At 32.7% G+C, this 24,297-nt stretch overlaps 2 protein-coding genes and 1 pseudogene across 2 annotated transcripts; all 3 read left to right on the top strand.

Moving 5' to 3' along the window:
• The first annotated feature begins 6,636 nt into the window (after positions 1 to 6,636).
• Positions 6,637 to 7,831, top strand: LOC149387343 (uncharacterized). Its single transcript, XM_089624424.1, has one exon. It carries the CDS (start codon positions 7,018 to 7,020, stop codon positions 7,735 to 7,737), a length of 720 nt encoding a protein of 239 aa, XP_089480550.1. The 5' UTR covers positions 6,637 to 7,017; the 3' UTR covers positions 7,738 to 7,831.
• Positions 7,832 to 11,241: 3,410 nt separating this feature from the next.
• On the top strand, positions 11,242 to 12,631 carry LOC149387342 (S-adenosyl-methionine 4-1-methyl-2-pyrrolidinyl-3-oxobutanic acid methyltransferase-like). The gene is made up of 4 exons (XM_089622124.1): positions 11,242 to 11,316; positions 11,455 to 11,859; positions 12,288 to 12,545; positions 12,626 to 12,631. The coding sequence occupies exons 1-4, from the start codon at positions 11,242 to 11,244 to the stop codon at positions 12,629 to 12,631; spliced, it is 744 nt and encodes a 247-aa protein (XP_089478250.1).
• Positions 12,632 to 17,568: 4,937 nt separating this feature from the next.
• On the top strand, positions 17,569 to 19,496 carry LOC149387341 (adenylate isopentenyltransferase 5, chloroplastic pseudogene; annotated as a pseudogene).
• Positions 19,497 to 24,297: the final 4,801 nt, after the last annotated feature.

Here is a 24,297-nt window from a genome sequence, read left to right as displayed (position 1 = left end):
AGAAGCTAGATCAACTGAAATAAAACATTCAATACAAAATGGACATTCAAAACATCATCGTAATAAGTAAATATAAAGGCTTCATGAGCAAGAGACTTGGCAATATTATTCCCTTCCGAGGAGTAAACTTTCAAGCGTCATCACCTAACTCACGTAATAAATATCCTGGACCTCACCGATAATTAAGTTGACCGTTGACGAAAATCGTTGCCCGTGACCGCTTTCATCGTTAGACGTCGATTTGCCTTTGCGAAGATCAAGCCATCTTTTATCGCCAATCATTCGACAACAAAAGGGTCGTCGGAGGCAACAATGGAGCTGCGAAAAGTCTTCACGCGCCTCATCGAGGTGGTCTTTTTTCGATTGGTGTTCTCGCAAACTGAAACTTCATTAACAAGGAGTACGCAACCTCGAGGATAGTCGTAAATATATATAATCCTTACTATGGATGCTATAAGTTATTGTAAAAAAGTTGTTGGTATCTCTACTAAAATTGCATGTTTAATATAACTATTTTAAAGTGTGTTCTAGCAATATCATTAATTATTTCATATAATATATAACTACTAATTACGCCGTTTTTGAAGTCAACACGTAGAACTATCCGTGATTCGATCTAGGGACTTGAAAAATCTCCGTCTTTCTCTCCCTACAGAAATATTTTCTCTCTCTACACTCGAGACGAGAACCAAACCCCCACCACCTCGACTAATGTTGAGTGTCGGGAGAAACCCTCTGTGAACCCATATTCCTATTTCTTGTTTCTTAGGTGAAGTTCATGACGAACACGAAAATGAACACATAAAGTACGAAGGGCAACCATTGAGGAGGCGAAAAGGAATTAGAAAAAATCTTTTTTAGGCGAGACAAAGATGATGAAGATATAAAATTTCACCGTATCTCAGCCTACATGCGGTCATAAGGTCCAAGCTTAGACCAAACCACAGACGATTTTAAGTGTTGATCCAAAAACATCGTCAACGATAACTAAGTAAAATTTGATTTTTCCTAACAGATTTTTACTTATATATTATTTTAAAATATATGATGAAATAATTAGTGATATCACAAAATACGGATTAAAAAATTAGTATGCTTTCAAATTTGGAAAAATTTCATTGAAACTATGTACATATTACTTTGAGGGGTTAAAAATGTCCAAAATAAGTATAGGGGGTTAAATGCCAAAGGAAAAGTGTCAAGGGCCACAGTACTAGGAGTTCATGGACCACGCCGGCAGTGACGGAACCAGGATTTCAATCAAAGGGGGGCAAATTTGAGAGATATTTTTTAGGAGGGGCATTATTGAAAAAAAAACTTACAAATTTGGGTCAAAAACATAATTATTAGTAAAATTTAGAGGTAAAATTATAAAAAAGTATAAAAATTTGAGGTTAAAAAAATAATTTTCAAAAATTGAGGGGGGGCATTGGTCCACCCTGATCCCCACCTAGATCCGTCACTGCCGGTACAGAATAATCTTAATATTAATCTGAATTTTGTTTGACAAGCTACAACTTACAATCATATAATCCATTATAAGCAAATAACTTACGCTGTAACAAAAAGGACCGGTGAAACGGAAATAAAATTTCCAAACTAACTCAGTTATAGTCTGTTTCACTTGAATTATAGTTTTCACCGATCTATGTTTCACACTAACTCAATTATAGTTTGTTTCACTTGAATTATAGTTTTTACCAATCTATGTTTTATCAGGTGGCATAGTATCAAGAGCTAGGGATTCGATCTAAAGAGAGATCGAGTACACAAATCTTATGGCCGATCACAAACACACACACACACAATTTAAATAATCTTAATTTTGGAGGGAATGGAGCCCAGAGATTTATAGCCCCATTGAATTGAAAGCCGCCCAAAGAAAAGGCTCAATCTTTTTTGTTTTTGTTTTTGTGCTCAAAAGAAAAAAAAAAAGGCTCAATTATTCATAGAATGTGTCTCCTAAGTGCTCTTATGATTTTCAATTTGCTGAATTCTATAGACTATATCGAGGGCCACTTTCTTTAACATAGTACTTTTGGCAAGTTAATTAAGTTATTAACGGTAGATCCATCCAAAATTTTATCCACTAATCTTGCATGGCCTAGGAAAGTGGAGCCGAAATTTGTGAAAAAGGGGTTTCTATGAGTTTAAATATGGTTTCATGGGTCCACTCCAAAGGGTGGTTTTGGGTTTGTAAGTGGGTCTATAATTGACAAGAGAGAGGACTTGATCAACTTTATAATTTCAAGATTCTTGAATATCGCCAAGTGGCATATATAGTCCAAACGACATATAAAGAGAGGGAACATTATTATTATCAAGGCACACGACTAACAGAAATGCTACTTTCTTCAAAGCATAAATTTTTATCAAAGATCTAACTACGCTTTGGAAATAACTATAAAAAACAGCATAATTTAGCTCCACAAAGAAAAGGTCTCTTCATGAGAGAGAAATGAGACGTTAACGTCGGATTTTCTTAATGGCTAAGACAATGAGACAAATAGTATGGAAGCAAACCAGCTTTGACGTGCCCTTCTAATGGTCTGCCACCTGGAAATCTAGCATGGGATTGTTTACAAAATATATATATACTAGTTTTAGCATCGCGCTACGCGCGAATGATTTTAGCATATTATAAATGATAATAACAAGTAAAATTTGTAGAAGTTAATTTGTGTTATCAAGATTCGTAAACAATGGGCACCAAAGAAATCGACAATTAAGAAAAAACTCTTAAAAATCATGAACGAATAATAAAATGTAAAAAATTTATTTTGCACATTGATTAGACTTTCATGGGTAAATAAGACTTGCGTTCGCTTTCCAATGAAATATGGAGACACATATAAGGTGAAGGGAAATAAATATCAAAGAGAAAAAGAAAGAGAATTTAATAAAGGAAATATAAACTAACATACACTCAAAATAATATATGTTATTGATATAGTATAATATAGTATCAGTAATTATGATTATAAAATACATAAAAAAAATTATAAAAAATATATTGACGAGAGAGGGAGAAAAAAAAACAATATACATAAAAAAAGATTTACAAAATAGATTGAAAAAAACTAAAAAAAAACGATATAGTATAATTAAGAAAAAACCCTTAAAAATCATAAACGAATAATAAAATGTAAAAAATTTATTTTGCACATTGATTAGACTTTCATGGGTAAATAAGACTTGCGTTTACTTTCCAATGAAATATGGAGACACATATAAGGTGAAGGGAAATAAATATCAAAGAGAAAAAGAAAGAGAATTTGATAAAGGAAATATAAACTAACATACACTCAAAATAATGTATGTTATTGATATAGTATAATATAATATCAGTAATTATGATTATAAAATATATAAAAAAAAATTATAAAAAATATATTGACGAGAGAGGGAGAAAAAAAACAATATACATAAAAAAAGATTTACAAAATAGATTGAAAAAAACTCAAAAAAAAAAAACCATATAGTATAATTGTTAGAGCAAAACAGCGGAATAAACCAACGATTCAAACGATTAACCAAATAAACCAGTTTCGCGATTGAAACTTCCTGCGCAAGCAATCAAGAACTCAGCGAGAAAAACGAACAGACAAGCAGAACGAAAGGAACAAGAGACACAAGCGATTATCCTGGTTCGGATCAATGTGATCCTACATCCAGCTCGGGCGTGAGAGGCCCTGAAACGATCCACTAAGAGAAAACACCAACTCCGGTTACAACGATCGAGCTCAAAACAATCTCAGAACGATCTTCACTCTCAATCGCTCAATGTTCTCAAACGCTCTCTCTTTTGTTCTCTCAGCAATACAACTCTCAAAGTATTCAGCAAAAGTAATCATCAGTTACAATGACTCATAGGTCCTTAAATACAAACTAACAGGTGATCCACTCGACGCTTGCTTCGCTGCTACGCTATCCACCGTGTGGACTCTCGCAATGCTGACGTGGACCAATGATAAGACATTATTAGTTCACAATAATTAAGAAAAAACCCTTAAAAATCATGAACGAATAATAAAATGCAAAAAAATTATTTTGCACATTGATTAGACTTTCATGGGTAAATAAGACTTGCGTTCGCTTTTCAATGAAATATGGAGACACATATAAGGTGAAGGGAAATAAATATCAAAGAGAAAAAGAAATAGAATTTAATAAAGAAAATATAAAACTAACATACAGTCAAAATAATGTATGTTATTGATATAGTATCAGTAATTATGATTATAAAATACATAAAAAAAAGTTATACAAAATATATTGATGAGAGAGGGAGAAAAAAAAAACCAATATAAATAAATTTTTTTTTTACAAAATATTAAAAAACTTAAAAAAAAAAAACAAAACAAAAAACGAAAGGCAAAGAAAAAAGAAAAAGAAAAGAAAAAAAAAACGGAAAGGCAAAGGCAAAGAAAAAAAAAAATTGAAGCCGCCACGTGTCGCCGGCTGGCGACGCCACGTGGCGGCCCCAGGATGAAAGTTGGGGGAAAGTTCCTCTTTATTATCTATGTTATATATATATATATATATATATATATGTCGTTTTCCGAAACTTGTCTTTCACTCGATAAATAATTACCACCTTCCTTAAAAATATTGAAGAAAAAAAGCTTGCTTTCCATTAAATTAAAAACTTACATTTTCGATTAAAAGAAAAAAAAACTCATATTAATAAACTTGTTGGACTCGATAAGAAAATTTAAAAAATTTTATAAGAGGCTGCTTGTTTTATTATTTTGAGATAAAACTCTATGATAATTAATATAACTAAATAATGAGAATAAACGCGATTAACAAAAGATTGAGTGTAGTGACGAATTTTTTTTTTTTTTTTTTTTTTTAATGAGCTATCTCTAAAAATAGATTAATCTATCTTAGAGAGAGAAAAAATATTGAGAGTTGTTGGAAATTGGTGAGCTTCTAACAATGGTATCGAACTCGCTTAAGTGTGTATTTGGGAGTGACCATCGATTACATGACTTCATGCGATCTCTTCTTTCGTGGCCACATTCTATGTTTTTTTTACTAGTAATATGCAATTATTAGCTTCTTTGATGTTCTCAACTATACTCGGCATGTCTTAGGTTTTTGATCCGTTCAGCTCAGAAACTGAGGTCGTATCTAACGATCAACATATACCTGCTGTATAATATATATCTATATATCTATATACACACATGAAGTCAATAATTAAAAAAAACATATTGTCACAAAAGAAATTTACTTGTAAAATAAACACCGAATGAACCATTTTTTTCCTTCTGATTTTCGGAGTACATAGGATTAGATTTTAACGCAAAATAAATAATAATAATAATAATAATAAGAGTACAAAAGATTAAAGCGATATCCACAGAGCCGGCCCAGACTATAGCCGAGCAAGGCCGGTGCCTAGAGCCTCCGATTGAGCTGGACCCCAAAATTTTAAGCATATATTATGTGTATGTCCAAAATATTTAAATTTTTATATTTGAATTTTTACGATTATCTAAAGGCCCCAAAATATTAATTCGCCTAAGAACCTTAATGAATTCGGGTGAGTTTGGGCCGGCCTTGGATATCCATATAATTTTATTTATTTATGTGATTATTTAGGATGTTAGCTATGTACAGCTAGTTAACTAGATCTTATTAGTTAGGAAATTAGTTTCCCGTGTAACCCTATTTATTCGAAATCATTAATGAATAAATTCAGCTCAATTACATTTTCTGCACTTACTATTAAGCATTATGCTTAGGTACCATCCTTGAATAAAAAAACGTAGATAACGTACTTTTTTTTAATGAAAAAACGATGATAATGTTAGCCATTAGATTTCCAATACCACTTATTTGCTTAATTTTCTTGATATCCTTTTCTTAGACACTAAATATGTAGCTTTTATTAACCTGAAAAGTGGAGATGTAGAATATTTAGTGAGTAAAGAAAGATGCGATGAGCATCCTCACCAAAAATCACAATGACCAGATAATCTTGATACAAATTTACTTCGAAGTTAGAATAAGAATTTTGGAACAATAAATTTGTGTTGTAATGCGGTATTACAGACAAAAATTAGTAAGAAAATTAGAATTATTCTGTCCAAATTTAATTTAATAATAAGACTAGCTATGTGTGAACTGTGAAGACCATCCAAAGGTATATGCTTGTAATTTATTTTTTAAACAATATATTAGTTGACGGGTTAATATACTAATTAAAAACTGTAAAATAAATCTTCTTTTCAGTGAATATTTGATTTTAGCAAGTTGGCTAGAGTCCAATATTTGAGTCTAGACTTTAGACCGTTATATGATATAAATAACTTCTGTCACATGAGTTGGCACTTGGCATGGATAAATTAAAGAATAAAATTTCCAAAGAATAATAGGAACGGGAATAATACCCAAAAAGCCTCCTACACTCATGAAACTTGAAATAATTAAAGCGAACACATGGAGCCTTATTGAAAGGAAAAAAAAAAAAAGATAAAGAAAAAAAAAAAGAAAAAGAAAAAAAGCTCTATATTCGAGACTCAATACCCCATTTGAATTATACAAACATTAATATTCTCAATTATTTTATATTATATCCTTCTTTCTACTTCAGCATTTTTGCCGTGTAACCATAAAATTAACTACCATGAAAGCAAACCAAAGGCCTATATATAACTGATAAACGACTTCAAAAGAGCAATAACACATTCCCTCATCTTCAAAACCATAGCGAGAGATCCAAAAAAAAAAAAAAAAAAAGAAGAAGAAAAAAATCACAAATACTATCCAAAACCAAAATAGTTAAAATATAGTTATATCTTTAGTTTCCATGCTTTTAATCGCCAAAATATTCACTAAACCTACTATCTTCATAGTAGCTTCTCTCTTCTCTCCTTTACCGACTCATCAAATGTTCTCCGCCAAAGCTTTCGAGTGAGATATATACAAAAAAACTAAACTAAACTAAACTAAACCCTACTTAGTATTATCTTGTGATAAACCCTAACTAATCCTATATACACATCCATGGACTCGCTCAACTTCTACGACATCAAGGCCGAGAAGGCGAACGCGATCCTGAGACACAACAAGCTCGGCCGGAAAATGACGAGCCTGTTCAGGCTCGTCGAAACCCTAACCGTCCTCTTCCTCGTCTGTCGCCTCTCTTTCACGGCGCTCAAACACTCCGGCTTGATCTTCAGGGAGTTTTCGGTCATTCTCTTCAGCCCTCGCTTCGTCTTCGTCCTCGGAAACCTCATCGTGGTCGTCCTCTTTGCCATCTCCGGCCGAGCCACGTCAGCGGCGAAACGGTCAGGCGCTAAAATTGTGTCGGGACACGTGGTCGACGATCTCTACGACGAGTTCTTGAGGCGGAGCGAGAAGAACCAGAAAGCTCATCCAGTTCGGAGATCGGAGAAGGAAACAAGCTCCGTGAAGAGATCGGAGAGCGAGGCTTGTTTGGAGATCAAGAGCTTCGTGAGAAGCAATTCGGAGGTTATTTCGGAGCGGACGAAGAAGGTTAGGGTTTTGAAGCGTTCAGAGACGGAAAAGATTGGTCAGAAAATGGCTGTGGTGAATTATAAGGGTGATGAGAGTATGAACAACAAGGTGGCGAAGTGTTTGGATTATTATTACCCTGAAGATTCGATGAGCGGTGAAGAATTTCGGCTCAAAGTCGAAGCTTTCATCGCAAGGCAACAGAGGTTTAGAATGGAAGAGGAGTTCTCAGGTGATGAACTATACTAGTTTAGTGATCGATGATGATACACAGTACTTTTTCATTTTTGTTCTATATACTGTGGTGTAATATTATTATGATATGTAGTTATCATATTGTACATCTCTCTCTCTCTCACTCTCTCATAAGGTATTTAAAAAAAAAACTCATTAACTAAATTATTACCATACAATAGTGTACATTTAATTGGTTTTTGGGTGCTGATCAAGCGGACACAACAGTACGCGCATTAAGATTAAAAAAAAAAACGAATATTTAAGCACAATAGTACGCGCATTAGGATCATCAACTTAAAATATGGATGTTTCATAACTTGCATTAGTTGCAAAAGGAAATAACTTTATGGTTTTAACTATTTTATGGGGGTACGTGTCACTGTAATTTTCAAAGTTGGTCAAAGTTATAAAGTAAATTATTTTACGAAACTACTATACATGTTAATTTTTTTGGTTAACTGATTAACTAAATAAAAATTTGTTTATTAGTGTCCGTCACTATAATTTTCTAATAATAATTAATAATAATAATTTATGAATAATCTTACTTTTGCTATATGTAAGTCCACATCTAATCTAACTTGCGAGAGAGGAAAAAGAAAAAAGAAAAAAAAATGATCGGAACAAAGTTGGTTATATAATTATCGATACACTTGTCTAAGCCCACACAATCAATATTCAATTTCAAATAACAAATTCAACGAAGATAATCAATGTATTAATATTTACAGAACAAATTAAATGTTATGGATAAAGAATTTGCAAATAGGCTTCCGATCGCTGGTATAGATGAAACAAATCGCATTCTATTATTTGGTATATATTCTAATTCCATCCTCCAACCAACATAATATATGCTTATTCTAATTTCTATACCGATTTGAAACTCAACCAATTCACACATAATTTAGTGGATTGTTGTACTGTTCCATCAAGCATATTCTTTATCTGTTCACTCACATGTAAACTCAATTTTGTCATGAAAAAAGAAAAAGGTTATTCAGTAAGTGGGAGATTTTATGCTTTGTAAATACATTCAGCATATTTATACTTCAGTTCCACTAGCGAAAAAATTCCCTTATTGTTAATTCAATTTTGGCCCGCTAAGGATATATGTTTAATTTTGAATATAGAATCTATAACATTTGTTTTTTAATGAAGCACAATGCAAAAAATCTTTCCTCTAAATTTTGAGTCAAAACATACGTGGTTTGATTATCAAATCTCATTTTGCTATGTGTAATGTCCATGTCCAAAACTCACGTTTCATTCCTTTTTCTTTTAATTATACTTTGGGCTTTGGGCTCTTATTCATGTCAAACCCCAATAATAAATGGGCTTGGCCATGACAAAACTCTCCCTCGGACACAGGTCATGAGCTCTTGTAAGTCCGCTCTTTGCCTACAATCTTCAAACTTATCTTTCGACAAAATCATTGTCATCATGTCAAATCCGTTCATAATGATGCGCACCTTCTCCTACCTAAATATTGCTCTATTTGGAGCATACCATGAATTCAATGGTATCTCATTTAATATAATTAGATATCGAATAGAATATAGAGTTTTTTTTTTTTTTTTTTTTTTTTTTTTAAAGAGGTGTATTTTATAAGTGTATAACGCTCTGACTACACAACATACTTCCCATGCTTCAATCTTCTTTCTTATCCACAAAGTTATATTGTAATCCTCAATAATAGAAATGACAAACATGACGCAATGAATCTCCTCTCTTGAACTAAAAGAAATGTCGTTTGACTACCGAATCTCTTGCTAACTATCTCAAATTCTAGTTTTCTTTTTTCATCTTTCTTTTCTTTCTCTGCTTGTTGATCTAGTTTAATCTGTGCGATTTTCCACAGCCAAAAACGCACTTCACATTTTTTTTCCTTTTAATTACTTGGGCCATAATGCCCTTAATTATTACTTTCCAGGCTGGCGAGTGGGCATTACACCAGCTCTTTCCATGTTTTATAGATTAAATATGGGGGAAATTAGATCAATAACTCACCATCATTTTAAAAAATAATTTAGGTTTATTTTATTTAAAAAAATAGTCCACAAAACTTGCAATAAATTAATTAACTAAAAATGAAATATAGTAAATTAATTTATTGCAGGTTTATGAAGTATTTTTTTTTTTTAATAAAATGAAATTTTAGCTAGAGAAATGAGTAGTTGCAACAAATTCTTGTCAAATATGAACTAACTTTAATCTCCTATCACAATATATAACATAGTACAATATAGCCATGAACTAATATTAGCTAGTCTCCGATCAAGAGATATATCACACATAGCACGAAGAGGTTGAACGTAAATTGTATTAATTTGAAGAAGAACATGAATCTGAAATAGGAACCATGAGATTATTAGAACCAATACGGAATTCAAACTTCATATTTATCAAATCAGTATGCAAAATATAAATTGAACCATATGAATTACCTAATTATTTTCATAGAATCGGAAAACAATTAGAAGCAGTGTTGACTAGATAACCGAAATTTCTTTTTTCTTTTTTCTTTTTTCGTTTGAAAATTCAAATGCAGGTACCGATGATCAGTGGCGGCAGAACCAGAAATTATTGTTAGAAAGTAAATTTGAAAATAAATAACGTATAATTTTAGTCTAAAATTATAAAAATTGTTAAAAATCAAGAATAAAAATTACAAATTCTAAAAGTTTAGTATTTTGTCCCCTCTCCGGTCCTTAGCTGGCTCAGCTAGTGCCGATGATAACTATATTGTTTATATGTAGATTTTAATCATAATACATAAATTATGTAGTATGGAGGAACTGATCCTGATCTTTTTCTTCATCTCCTTTTCTTTTCTTATCTCTTTATCTCTTTGATATCTCCAACTATAGGCAACCACATTAATTGTATTCAGAGTTTTTGTTTTTCTTCTCTCTGTTATTTTGGTTAATTACTTCCGGGAATCAAATTGTAGAGTTTGACATTTTGATCAGTTGGCCATTAATGTACATATCACAGTAATCCTCATAGATTTAACTATATTAAGTAACACATTGAATCGGACGTATATTGGTGTTACTCGCATGACCATATTAAGTAACACATTGAATCGGACGCGTATATTGGTGTTAATCACATGTAATATATGGATTTAGTTTTCTTATTATTATATAAATATTTTTTTTCCCTAAAAATCAATAATATATATTAGTTGGGTGTGCTGGCTAACAATTATGTCGCTTATCTAACCTGAATAAATCCAACTCACATGGTATTGTGTAAATATAGATACATATATATGCTGTATGATTCATCAGATTAGTGCCAAGTCACAAGTACACCCATATTTAGTTTTTCTTATTATTATAATAATATTTTTCTCCAAAAATTAAATATATTTATTAGTTTGGTGTTGTGTATTGTTAGCAGTTATGCTGTCGTATCTATGAAAATCAAAGCCATATATGTGCGTGTATATATATATATATATGAATAATTCAATCTAGCTAGCGCTAAGACACATATTCTCAAGATCAAATGGAAGTTGAACAAGTGTTCCATATGAATGGCGGTCTCGGAAAAACTAGCTACGCAAAGAATTCATCCCAACAAGTATGTACTACTTTAATCACTATCTTAGTTCCATTAAAAAGTACATTTTCAAATCATACTTTTAAATTAACACTTACAACGATCTTGACACTCTATTACGTTAATTGATCACACGTAAGCGCACATTATTGTTCACAGAGAGCGGTGATTTCTAAAGCAAAGGCGACGCTTGAAGAGAGCGTAAGAAAGGTATATTTGGAGACATTCCCGGAGTGCTTTAGAATAGCAGATTTGGGCTGCTCTTCCGGGCCCAACACGCTCGACGTAGTGTCGGAGATCTTTGATGCCATCGACGAGGCTCGCCGGCGATTGAATAAGAAGTCGCCGGTTTTTCAGGTTTTCTTCAACGATCTTCCCGGGAATGACTTCAATACTCTCTTCCGATCCCTTCTAGGATTCTCGAAGTGGTTAGAGAGAGAAAAAGGAGTCAAGTTTGGGCCATTTTTCTTCTCCGGCGTGCCGGGGAACATCTACGGGAGACTATTTCCTGACAATTCCATGCATGTCATTCACTCTTCTTATTGTTTACATTGGCTGCCAAAGGTAATCTTGATTAATATCAAACTAGATTAGTACTATTTTGAAAATTTGTCATTTGCACTTTAGCATAACATCCGTCTAAGTTTTGGACAAAAAATATCTTTGTAACTCATGTAAATCTTATTTTTGTTAGGTAAAATGATCTATGTGATTTTATATTCAAATTCAGTTAAAAGGATATATTTTTTCCGACTATGCATGGGCAAATAGACTAGTTATAGTCCACTTATTTTTATTCGGTGAACTAGTAGGGTTTATATCGTTTGATCTAAATACGTACCAAATTGGTGCAGCCAAACGTGACATATTTTCAAGCTAATAATTGAGAAAAAGAAATGATAAAATTTTTAGTTGGATACATAGGTTTTAATTTTCTTAATTTTATTTTTATCAAAAATATTTCCCATATCCATAACTATATTGACTGGCAGGTTCCGAAAGGATTGGTAGGTGCTAAAGGAGAGGCAATGAACAAAGATAACATTTACATAACGAGCGCAAGCCCTCCAGAGGTAAAAAAGGCGTATCTCGTTGAATTCGAAGAAAGCTTTGGATTGTTCTTACAACGTCGTGCCGAGGAAATTGTGCCCGGTTGTGCATTGGTGCTCACACTCATTGGAAGATTTGGAGATCCACCAAATAGTGCCATGGAGGTACTTGGGAGAGCACTCAGTGATTTGGTCCTAGAGGTAGGAGATCGAATATATAAGAAATTGTCAGTTTCAAGAATTCAAGTCTTACTGATCTTTATATCTAAAATATTGAGTAGATATGATTTGATAAGATATTTGGATATCTCTTTCTGAGTGTTAGTAGGGGTATTATTAAATGAAAAAAAAATACATCTATATAGTAAATATACCTCTTGTGTTTGAATATATATATATATATATATATATATATATATATATATATATATATATCAATTATTTAGCAAAATAGCCAACTCAAACCTTAAAAATTGCTAAATAGCCAAGGTTTTGTAAATATTAAGTAAATAGCCAGTTGTATTTAATTGCACGTCAAAGTTTACGAAAATGCCCATATTGTTTCCCGCCCAATCGTCATTACTGCTGAATATAAAAAAAAAAATCAAAGGAAATCAGGATTTCCGAGAATCAAGGTCATTAAACACATTTATTTGAAAACCGCTCACCTTCATTGCATTTCTGTCAACAATAATAATAATAAAATTAAAACAATGAAATTATACAAATATGTAATAGTATAAATTTAAGGGTAGGTGGTGTTAGCAAAATTAGTTAAATAGTATTTGTGAAAGTACGAAGAAAATTTGCAATAGTTTAATTTAACAATTATTTAGCAAAATAGCTAACTCAAACCTTAAAAATTGCTAAATAGCCAAGGTTTTGTAAATATTAAGTAAATAGCCAGTTGTATTTAATTGCACGTCAAAGTTTACGAAAATGCCCATATTGTTTCCCGCCCAATCGTCATTACTGCTGAATATAAAAAAAAAAAATCAAAGGAAATCAGGATTTCCGAGAATCAAGGTCATTAAACACATTTATTTGAAAACCGCTCACCTTCATTGCATTTCTCTCGGTCATAAAAAAAAAAGCTCTCCCAAAATTTTTCCAAAAACGCTACTCTCTTCCCCGACGAAAATCTTTTCTTCTTCCCCGACGAGAAATCTGGCTGCTGAATCTAAATCTGGTATGCATGTGTAGAGGTTCTTGCTTTTTTAACTCGTATTTACTATTTTTCGTCAAAGATTTACACAAAAATAAAAGAGAAAACATGGTTTTTTGGATCGGTTATTGAATAACATGAATTTTTTCTTGTTCTTCTTCCTCTGGGAATAAGGGTCAATAGTTAATGTTCGTGTATTGCTTATTTTAATCCTAGTTTTTTGCCTTAAACCCTAGGAATTTGCATACAAGATTTGGGGGTTCGATTTTAAATGGCTAGATGTGTAAATCTTGTCGTGTATGGTTATACCGAATATACATACAGGTACGCATATATAGATTAGTATTTACTTTATTTTGAAAGAGATTTACCCAAAAAAACAAAAAATTGTTGATTCGATTATTGAATACCCACAAATTTGTGTAAATCGGACCCATTTTTCAAGTTTTATCATTTTGTGAAGCGACCATTTTTGTACGTTGACTACATTATATTTACATGAGATTTACAATGTTATTTACATCTATTTACATGATTCTAGCAAATAGTCTGGAAATGAGTTGTTTACAAATATTTACACAATCTTCATTTTCTTGTGTACACAGAATGATAATATGGCGAGGAAAGTCGGTCAGAGAAAATACCGATCAAAATTACGGGACACCTAAGTAGATGTAGAGACATATTAATTAACAAATTTTGTGCCCCCTGCGATTTATAGTTCTGTATATTCGTGTTGCTGTATTTAATGTGACATTGTATTTACACAGTTTTTACTGCAAATTTATATATTGTTGACTATAGTATACGGTTATTTACTTCAAAATGGTATAAATTTTGTGTTATGTGCAAAGTATTTACTGAAAGTTGTATATATTAACACTCATTTACAGTACACTCATTTAAATAGCTTATATGTCTAGTACACGTAATATACTCATATTTGATCAGATATTCTATACCATTAAAGACTAAATACACGTAATCTCATAACTAAATACTAATTAATAGGGAATTATTATTTAGATTGACTGGATAATTCAAATTTAAAACTAAACTGCCTAAAATAAAAAGATTTGAATGTCTTAACTGCTTAAAATACGTAATATATCAATATTCAACCTAAAAATAAAAAAACTGCCACTTTAATTATTGTGATAACTATTTATACTATTATTTACAGTTATTTACATCTGATTACACTATAATTTACAACTATTTACGGATTATTACACTATAATTTACAACTATTTACAGATGATTACACACAGAATCGGATTAAAGAAAAAAGAAATTAATAACGCCAGATATATATATGGAAACAAAATAAGGAATAAATACCCCACGTAATTATTCAGTTGCTAAAAATAAAGATCCGAAATTAACTACACAATTTTAATCACTCTGAAATTCAGGAAAAAAAAATTCAAAATTCAAAAAATTTCGGATTCAAAAGATAAAAGGACACAAACTGGAATTGAAAAAAAATCCGATTCGTCCACGTCATCCGAGTGGCTATTTACTTAGTATTTACAAAACCTTGGCTATTTAGCAATGTTAAAGATTTGATTTGGCTATTTTGCTAATTTACCCTTAATTTAAATATCTAACAAGGAAAATAAAGAGCGCTTAAATCATTTATAAAAATATCAATTATTTCAACCGGTGATGAGTTACATAAATTATTTTGTATGCACATTCTCGTGCAGATTTTATCGGTTCTCTTACAATTTATATGTGGTGACTAATTAAGTCCAATCTTTAATTTTTTTTTATCAAGTGTTTATTTAAATTGATCGATTCAAATTATCACAAATCAACGTTGAGACAAACGTCCGGTCCCAAATCAGTATCGAAAAATTTATGGATCATTTAATTTTTTTTTTTTGAAAAATAAAGATTGAGCCGTACAAAATAAGAAAATAAATTAAAAAAGATCAACTCCTAAGAGATTCACTATTTTAATATTTTTATGTAACGGTTTTTATTAGACATTTTGAATATAGTTTATTATACAATGTTTTATATAATTGATATATCTTGGTTATCGTCAACTTGAATTTTTGGGTCCACTTCCACCATCGGGTGGTTTTTTATTTTTATAAACGGGTAAGTGGGTAAACGGTACCCATTGTTTAAAGCAGGTAATGGGTCCAACATTTTTTTACCCGGTTACTCGACGGGTATCCCGTTATCTGACCCACTTCAAAAACCTGGTAAACGGGACTGGATACCGTGTAAAAAAATTGTAACGGATACGGGTAACGGAATAAGTGTACCCCGTATAGAAGGAGGAAAAATAAATTAATGTCATCATATTCTTTCTTAACTTAAACCTGAGAGATTAAAAAAAAAGGAAGTATTTTATAATTGATCTCTATCCATTTAGGCCACACTTGGTTCGAGTTATTCTTAGCACAAATCAAAACATTTTATGGGAAAATCAAAATTGATCTCTATCTACATTTTCATCTCATTTCACCGTGCCTTATATTCGGAATCGGAAATATCAAAATTTGAGGAACCATATCCAGTCCACCGTGCCTTAAATACTATTTGTGGTTATCCTTTTCTATATTTCTTCCGGTTGACCAAATCACTTTGTAATTGAGAGAGAGAGATTCTATTCCATATTTCTGGGGTATCTATATTCACAAAGAGAAAGAAAAAAACATTAGTAACTCATGACCGTTAGTTTTCATTATTTTTTTACGTGGGATTCCTAACGATACTGATCATGAAAAACAGTTTTGATTCCTTATCTAAACCTAATTAAGTATCAGGATAGACACTATAAAAATAAAATAGGAGATTTAAGAGTTAGAACTTAGAAGGGCTTATATAAAGGTGTGCAAACATATACAGTACTTACAATCACTCTTAATACATACTGCTAAAACCTCTCTCTCTCTCTCTCTCTCTCTCTCTCTCTCTCTCTCTCTCTCTCTCTCTCTCTCTCTCAGACACACACACACACAAAAGACATCGGATATAATTTATAGTCAAGGTACATACATATACAACTTGTATTTTTCTTCCTGTTTTTTTGTCATTCGTATAATGTTAAAAAGAAAGATTTAAAATATGGTTTTTTAGTTATACAGTCATTTGACTTATAAGGTTTGGTATAATAGCATAATTTTTTTATAAATTTTCTGTAAATAATCACCTCAACTTATTTACGACATTAAAAAATAATAAAAAAAAATCCAAAATAAGCGGGAATATTTTTAGATATTTTTTATTTTTTTTAGTGTCGTAAATAAATTGAGGTGATTATTTATAAAATTTTTTGTTATTTAACAATTATTAAATTTTCGGTGGCTTATTTGGTTAATTTTTTGTTTAAAATATTGTGCTTATTCATTATGTGCTTTTCGATCGTTGGTTTGGTCGGTCTTCTTTTTTTATTTCCATGCAACTCGTACTATAATATATGCTCAAATTCTTTTGTAATTCTATACGATCAAGTTCACTAATTAACTACCGCTACTATAAAATGCACTTTTAGACACGAACTAAATTTTCCCACAAGAGACGCGACCTAAATGTTCTCAAACGCGACCACACGATTCACCCGCTTTTATGAAATTCAAGGATAAACCCTACAAGTCGCGTCCACATTCAAAGAAAAAAATTATAAATGCGGTAAATCGCATCGATTTGAAAATTTCAAAAATAAGAGGGAAATTTGTCTCTTATTTTAGAACCGAAAACTTGCATTTTTTTGCAGGAAAACGTTTTTATTGCTTAACTCATCCTATAAACGTTGGCTTAGTTATATAGATATCTCTTATTTTATTATTTGTTTCAGTAACAAAGAAAAACTCACGTAAAAAAACCCATGCAGACTATATACTGTTAACCACCCAACAATGCCAATACAAGAGAAATCAAAATCTAAACTCACGTAAAAAAATTAATATATATTTTTTGTTATCGTAAGCACATAACATTTAAAAACTTGATATACTGACGCTACGAATATTTTACTGAAAACTAATCCGTTATTACTTTCTTTCTTTCTTTCTTTTTAAAAAGAGGTTCAAGTCATCAAACATGAACAAGAACAAGGGCACAAAGATCATCTTCATAATGGGAGCCACGGGGACCGGAAAATCCAAACTCTCCGTCGACATCGCAACCCGTATTCCGGCGGAGATAATCAACTCCGACAAGATCCAATTCTACGCCGGCCTCGACATCGCCACGAACAAACTCCCCGTCCCGAGCCGCCGCGAAATCCCCCACCACCTCCTCGCCACCCTCGCCGACCCCGCCGCCGAATTCACCGCCAAGAAATTCACCGTCGAAACCCTAGAAATCATCGCCGCCATCACCGAGCGGGGAAATATCCCGGTCATCGTCGGTGGGTCCAACTCCTACCTGGAAGCCCTAGTGGAGAGCCCCGAGTTCCGCTCGGCGGTACTAGACCCTCTCTTCCTCCACCTAGAAGTCTCCGGAGAGGCCTTGGACCGCCGCATCGACGACCGAGTCGACGAGATGGTCTCCGAGGGCTTGGTTGACGAAATCGCCGAGTTTTTTGACCCCGCTGCGGACCTCTCCCGTGGGATCTGGCGCTCCATCGGGGTCCAGGAGATGAAACCCTACCTCCTCTCCGGCGGCGGTAAAGGTGGAATTTTTAACCGGTTGAAATTAATCGGTCGATTAAATTACATTTTAATCAGTTTTTTAATTAATTAAATGATTTCATTAGATATATAATCATATTTATATTTACAGTTTCACATTGTTATATAGCTAGCGTTTTGTAATATCTTAGACAAATGACGTAAATATCTCACCATTTTATTTTAATAATATGGTAAAGCAGGAATATCACGTAATAATGTTTGTAGCTATTTACCTAAAATTTGAAAAGCGTTGTCTATATAACAATCTCGAACATTTTAGTCGCCTAGCTATCTAATTAATTTTTGTTATATTTTTAACTGGTTATCTCATGATTATTGAAGCTAATAGTCGTTAATTGGTTAACCGTTTTAAAAGCACGATTAACCTATTAAATTATGGGAAAATATCAAGAGTATCCCTCGTGTTTAATCAAAATGCGAGATTTATCCCCTCTATTTTTAGAAATATCAGACATATCCCTTCAGTTTAATATAAATGATATATTCATCCCCTAAAAAAATATTATATTACAAATATCACCATTTTCGTTTATTTTTTACAAAAAAATAATTTGAACTCCCTAAAATACCCTTAATGAAATAATTTTTTATTTTCTATTCTACATACAAAAAAATTAAATTAAAAAATTTCTTTATAAAAAGTTAAGGATTTTTTTTATAAAAGAGATTTTTTTTTTTAATAAAATAGTAAATAAATATTTATTCTATTAAGAGTATTTTGGGGAGTTCAAATTATTTTTTTGTAAAAAATAAATGAAAAGGGTGATATTTGTAATATAACATTTTGTCAGGGGAGGTATATGTCATTTATATTAAACTGAATGGATATGTATGATATTTCTAGAAATAGAGGGGATAAATCTCGCATTTCGATTAAACACGAGGGATAGTCTTGATATTTTCCCTTAAATTATTATCCGTTTTGAACAAATCGTTAAAGGTTTAATCGGCTACCTATTTTGTCCAGCTTTAGGCAGCGGAGACGAGTGGATTCTGGCGAACGGGATCGAGGAGATGAAGGAGAACACGCGGGTTTTGGCGAGGAAGCAAGCGGAGAAGATCCGACGGCTGAGGGAGGAGAAGGGGTGGGACATTGTCCGGATCGACGCCACCGAGGTTTTCGAGTGCCTTGCTGGCGGGGGTGACGTGGCGGCGGGTCATCATGAGGGCGTTTGGGAGAAGGTGGTTCTTTTGCCGAGCTTGGAGATTGTTGCTGGGTTTCTCAATGATGATAACGTTGGTACTGTTGGTATGGTTGAGACTTCTTTCAAGAGCATTCATGGTGGCACTACTAGGCGAGAGATAGGGTTGTTTCAATATGGCTCCGTTTAGAGGCTGATGAAGGATGATTTACTGTTGTGGTACGGTCAGTGTGTGTGTGTTTTTTTTTAATGTCTTTATGTTAATGAAGCTTCAGCTTCATATCACGGTCGTTTGCAGTGGTTTTCTGTCGTTTATTTCAATGTTGTATGTGTGTCGTTTATGTTTTGATGTCGTATCGAGCTCGTTGCGACGCGACTCTGCCAAGCTGGCTAATTACTGTGCCACGCTGGAAGAGTTCCATGCAATGTTATGATGCTCAAATAGTACAATGGTATTTTTTTTTTTTTTAATATTTGGTTGGAGACATTTAAAAATAAATAAATTTTTTTAAGAAGAATAATAACGTTTTAGTTTCAGCATAGAAGACTCATTTATAATTCGCGGGGATTAAACCATGGCTCTCTTGCCACCAGGATTAACCAGTTGGGGTGAATTTGCTAGATTGAATGTGTTATGGATTTTTTTTTGAGATGATAATTGTTGAGTCTTCTTATGTGTTTTTTTTTATCCGTGATTTTTTTTTTTTTTTTTGCGCACTGGATTTAGTTCTAGACGCTTAATAGTTTAAATTCTAATTGGTTTTCAAACATGTAGGAAATCTTAAGTTTGCTTATGCGTTTTTAACTATGAACTAATTTTTTCACAGTTTGAAATGACAATGTGTACAACTAATGAATATGACAATCTGTACAAATGAATTCATGGGTAGCTTGGAATGAACAAACAATAAGATCCCATATATATACTCATATACATATTACATAGTGAATTACACAAAGAGACAATTGATGAAAATTTGAAATCACATGCATTACTGCTAACCTATTTCACAAATGGTTGAAGTAAAAAAAATAAACAAATCAATGTCGTCACATCCTTTCTGAGCTTAAATTGAGAGACTAAAACATATAAAGAGGTATTTTAGAATGCCTCGTAATCTCCTCTGTCTCTTAAAATCAGAAACATGAACAACTATAGATATGTGCTCAATTTCATATGTGGAAATTACGCCAAGATCTACGTTGGTGATTTAAGATTTCATAAATTATTATTATTTTGCTGAAGTGAAAGTAGAAAAAAAAAAAAAAAAAAATCGATGTTGTCACATTTTTTTTCCCTGAACGTTGATAGATTAAAACAAAAAGAAGGTATTTTGGAATACCTTATAATCTCTCTCTCTCTCTCTCTCTCTCTCTCTCTCTCTCTCTCTCTCTCTCTCTCTCTCTCTCTCTCCAGATACAACTCTTGAACCCCTGAGCTGGTGGAAAGTTACAACTTAACCAACCGCCTGAGCTGCAGAGGGAGTCGTGTTGCCAGGCAGCGACACGCGGAGCCATTTTTTTTTCCCTTCCGGTTTTGATTTTTTTTACTTCCGATTTTGAATTTTTTTTCCTTCTTTCATAAATATATTTTGTATAATTTTTGTATGTATATTAATTTCTTTCCTCCCTCTCTTATCAATATATTTTGTATAATTTTTTAATGTATATTATATTTAATACAATTAAAAGTCTAAACTTACTTTATTTTACTTATTTTTCTTTTTCACTTTTTTTTTTTAAATATTGCTGACTCGCGCGTAGCGCGTTTTTTAAACTAGTAATGTTATAAGTGAAGTCATTATTTCTTAATGATATAGATAACTTCTTTGAAATTGTTGCAAAATAGATCATACTCCCTTAGAAGACATTTGGAACAAGTTATTTATTTATCAGAACGAGTTTTTATATATTCAATAAATCATAACTTATTAGCTTAGTTGTAATTTTAATATACTGGTCTCTATAAGAAAATTATTTGATACCCGCGGTGGTTAATGTCTACTTTTCATATGTTTTGTCTAAGAAATAGCTAAATTGAGAATTTGTTGTTACTTATATTATTGACTTATTTTTACTAGAAAAATCTTTGCAAGATGTTTCTTAACATGTTATATAATTTGTTGAGATATCTTGACCATGATGGTCAGATCTTGCAAAATATTAAACTGATCCGATATATTGGGAAATTTCCAATTTTATTGAAATTTGTCTTCACGCAAGATCTGCTTCGTATATATCTTCTAAGCGTTTTGTTTTGTAAAACCCTAAAGATGTAACCAGGTGGTCAAATATAAAACTGCCCTTAGTTGTTCTTTTTACGCATTGTTCTAGGTTTTTCGAGCATGTACGTTTGTGTTTCAGAAATAGTTTGTGAATGTGTGCATATATATATATATATCTGTTTTAGTTTTCCCACTTATACGTGACTGTATAGACAAGAGGTTTGCGATTCGTGAGTATTGTGTCACGGCCTTCGTAATTGAGAATGAAAAACACTCGGGTGAGTGTTTGAGTGAAAGTGAGGCAATCTCATAATATTTAATGGGAGTATGAATTGAATTTCACGGATAATAACAAGAAAATGGCTATGAACAATTGATCATTTATATAAGACATCTATTACTTATTGATATGTAATTTATTTTCACCGAGTCACATCCGTCCAAACATAAGTGATATTGCTTGAGTTCTGGAAGAACTAAAGAATCTTATTACTGCTATTACAAATCACAAGGTAAAAAAAAGGTGGTAGTGAGACTTTTGTCCTTTGGGGTTTCACTCTATCTAGTGGGGTTTGGCTCCTATATCTTTTTGTGTCCTGAGTCTTGGATCTTTCTTTTCTTTTTATCTTTTTGGTTAAGGTATGGGACTGTATCTTGGTTGGGTGATATGGAAACACTTGAGAGTTACATCATAAGAGTACGAGAGTTTGTTTCTGAGGGGGCTGGGTGAGAAGACTATATGTCCAGATTCATGAGCGTGGTAAGATGGAGAATAACGAGTCATTCGGAGATGTGGTTACTCAGACGGCGTCTTCCAATGGCTAGAGCTCTAGTCATATCCAAAAGTGCGGCGATTGAGCATACAGGAGACGATGATCGAGTTTATTCTTGCCGGGAAACTTCTCTCTCTCTTCGGCCATCATGAGTAAAGTGGCTTCAAGAAATCAAACCTGCTCACTTTTAGTTCAGATTCAATCAGATTCAGATTCAACTGATAATGGTCCAATGGCCGTCACTTTTACTGGAGGAGATGTAGGAACCCCTTTTGTGTTCAGGTTTAAAGGGCTTCTATAGGGATATCTTAATGAGACTACTACGCAAATGGAAATACACGACTACACTATTTATAACACGTATATGATTTTGATAGTCGTATATAATAACTTATTAATTACAACTGTTACTCATACGACGACTGTTGATATATTCCGGTCGTTATAAATTACACCTAAAGTATTAAAGACTCTCATTATTTCTTAGTCGTAGAAGATTTCCGCCAATTAAAGACTGACATTTAGTAGTCAATTTTTTTTTACGCAAGAAAAGGGGGAAAATAATTGCAAAAGATATTACTAAATATTTGAACATGACTCTTTCCCACAAACATCGATAATAAAAAATAAAAATATAAAAGCCATGCACCCCCAAATTCCTCTTATTATCGTATCCTCTTCCCCTTCTTCTCTTCCATTCTTCTACGAACTGAGAAAAAAAAAATTCACTTCTCGGCCTCTCCAATACGTACCCAATCGACCCTCCCCGCTTTTGCGTCCGCTTCCTTGGTGTTTGGCTTTGCTTATACGACATCATTTTCCTCTGTGATAAATACATGGGTAAGGCACTCTCTATTTACATTGATTTTATTGTTATACGGGTATAGATATTACACCTCACATATCGCCTTCTATTCCCGTCCTCTCGCGTGTCAATTTCGCCGCATCCATTTCAGGTATGGTCTCTTTTTCGAAGATTTTTATGCTTCTCCATGTTCGCTATAATTCTCTAGGGTTTATTCTCGCACGTGTATTCATAGCCTTTGATTACCCAGAATTGAAGAAAATCTATGGATTGATATGGGCAATGTTATGCAATGTCTCTTGTCATAGAGTTAGGGTTTAATTTTATTTTCGCTTGGAAAAAGAAATTGAAATACGCAGAGGCAAAGGTGTGTATATTTTATTCTTTTAAATGTTGGTGCCTTCTAGATTGATAAGTTGGCAGTAATTCATTCCGTTTGTGTTAGCCTGTATAATCCAATTTCTTGTGGAATTTTTGTTGCATAACTTCTTGTACCCATTAGAGAATAGATTATGTATGTTTTGATTTCATATGTGTTCTATTAGTTAGACTAAAACATGTCTTTAATTTTGAGATTTATCACCGTCTAATGTTTTGATATAAAGTGAGTGGGTCTTTCTCCATCTCCCTCTCTCTTACGCTCTCATTCTTGATGTGGTATGTAATTGTTATAATTGTACATGTCCATTGATTAGTGTTAAAAGTTGGTATTCTCAACTCGGGGTTCTCTCAATGCTTAGACTAAGTCTTTATCATCTTCTTAACAGAGAGCTGGCTCCTCCGTCGCCTCGAGCCGTGTTTACGTATTTGACTACAGTCCTCACTACAACAATAATCCATGTTAAACGTCCACCTCTTCTCATCCGCCATGTCCTCGTCGTAGCGTTAATTTTACGAATATTTTATTTTTTAATGTTTTAATTAAACGTTTTGTTACAGTTGGAATGCTGCTTAGTGTTCAAATCAAAGATCGTTGTGGGCAGTTTCACACCTTTTTTTTTTATTATTTACGTTTGATTTTTGTTTTCAACGATTTTGAGGTTCTTTCATTGCTAGTCATGTCTAGTGGTATTGGGTTTCGATTTGTTGGCAAGTTGATGCGTGTTCATTTTTGTTGGTACACAAAAATGGATTTTATAATTTGAGTTACAGCTTGGTATGAGATTTAAAGTGTCCCATCTCTGAGAC

This window comes from Urtica dioica, chromosome 8 (genome assembly GCF_054948205.1).
Source record: "Urtica dioica subsp. dioica isolate 48M chromosome 8, U.dioica_male_clone48M_v1_H2, whole genome shotgun sequence".
NCBI lineage: Eukaryota > Viridiplantae > Streptophyta > Magnoliopsida > Rosales > Urticaceae > Urtica > Urtica dioica.
The sequence above is the reverse complement of the archived record's forward strand: the minus strand, read 5'-3'. Positions and strand labels throughout refer to the sequence as shown.

Excerpts from the sequence above, each read along its gene's own strand:
- LOC149387343 (XM_089624424.1), top strand. The coding sequence starts at position 7,018 with ATGGACTCGCTCAACTTCTACGACATCAAGGCCGAGAAGGCGAACGCG.
- LOC149387342 (XM_089622124.1), top strand. The coding sequence starts at position 11,242 with ATGGAAGTTGAACAAGTGTTCCATATGAATGGCGGTCTCGGAAAAACT. Across the intron at positions 11,317-11,454 it reads CAAAGAATTCATCCCAACAA|AGAGCGGTGATTTCTAAAGC; the intron begins GTATGTACTACT and ends TATTGTTCACAG. Across the intron at positions 11,860-12,287 it reads GTTTACATTGGCTGCCAAAG|GTTCCGAAAGGATTGGTAGG; the intron begins GTAATCTTGATT and ends ATTGACTGGCAG.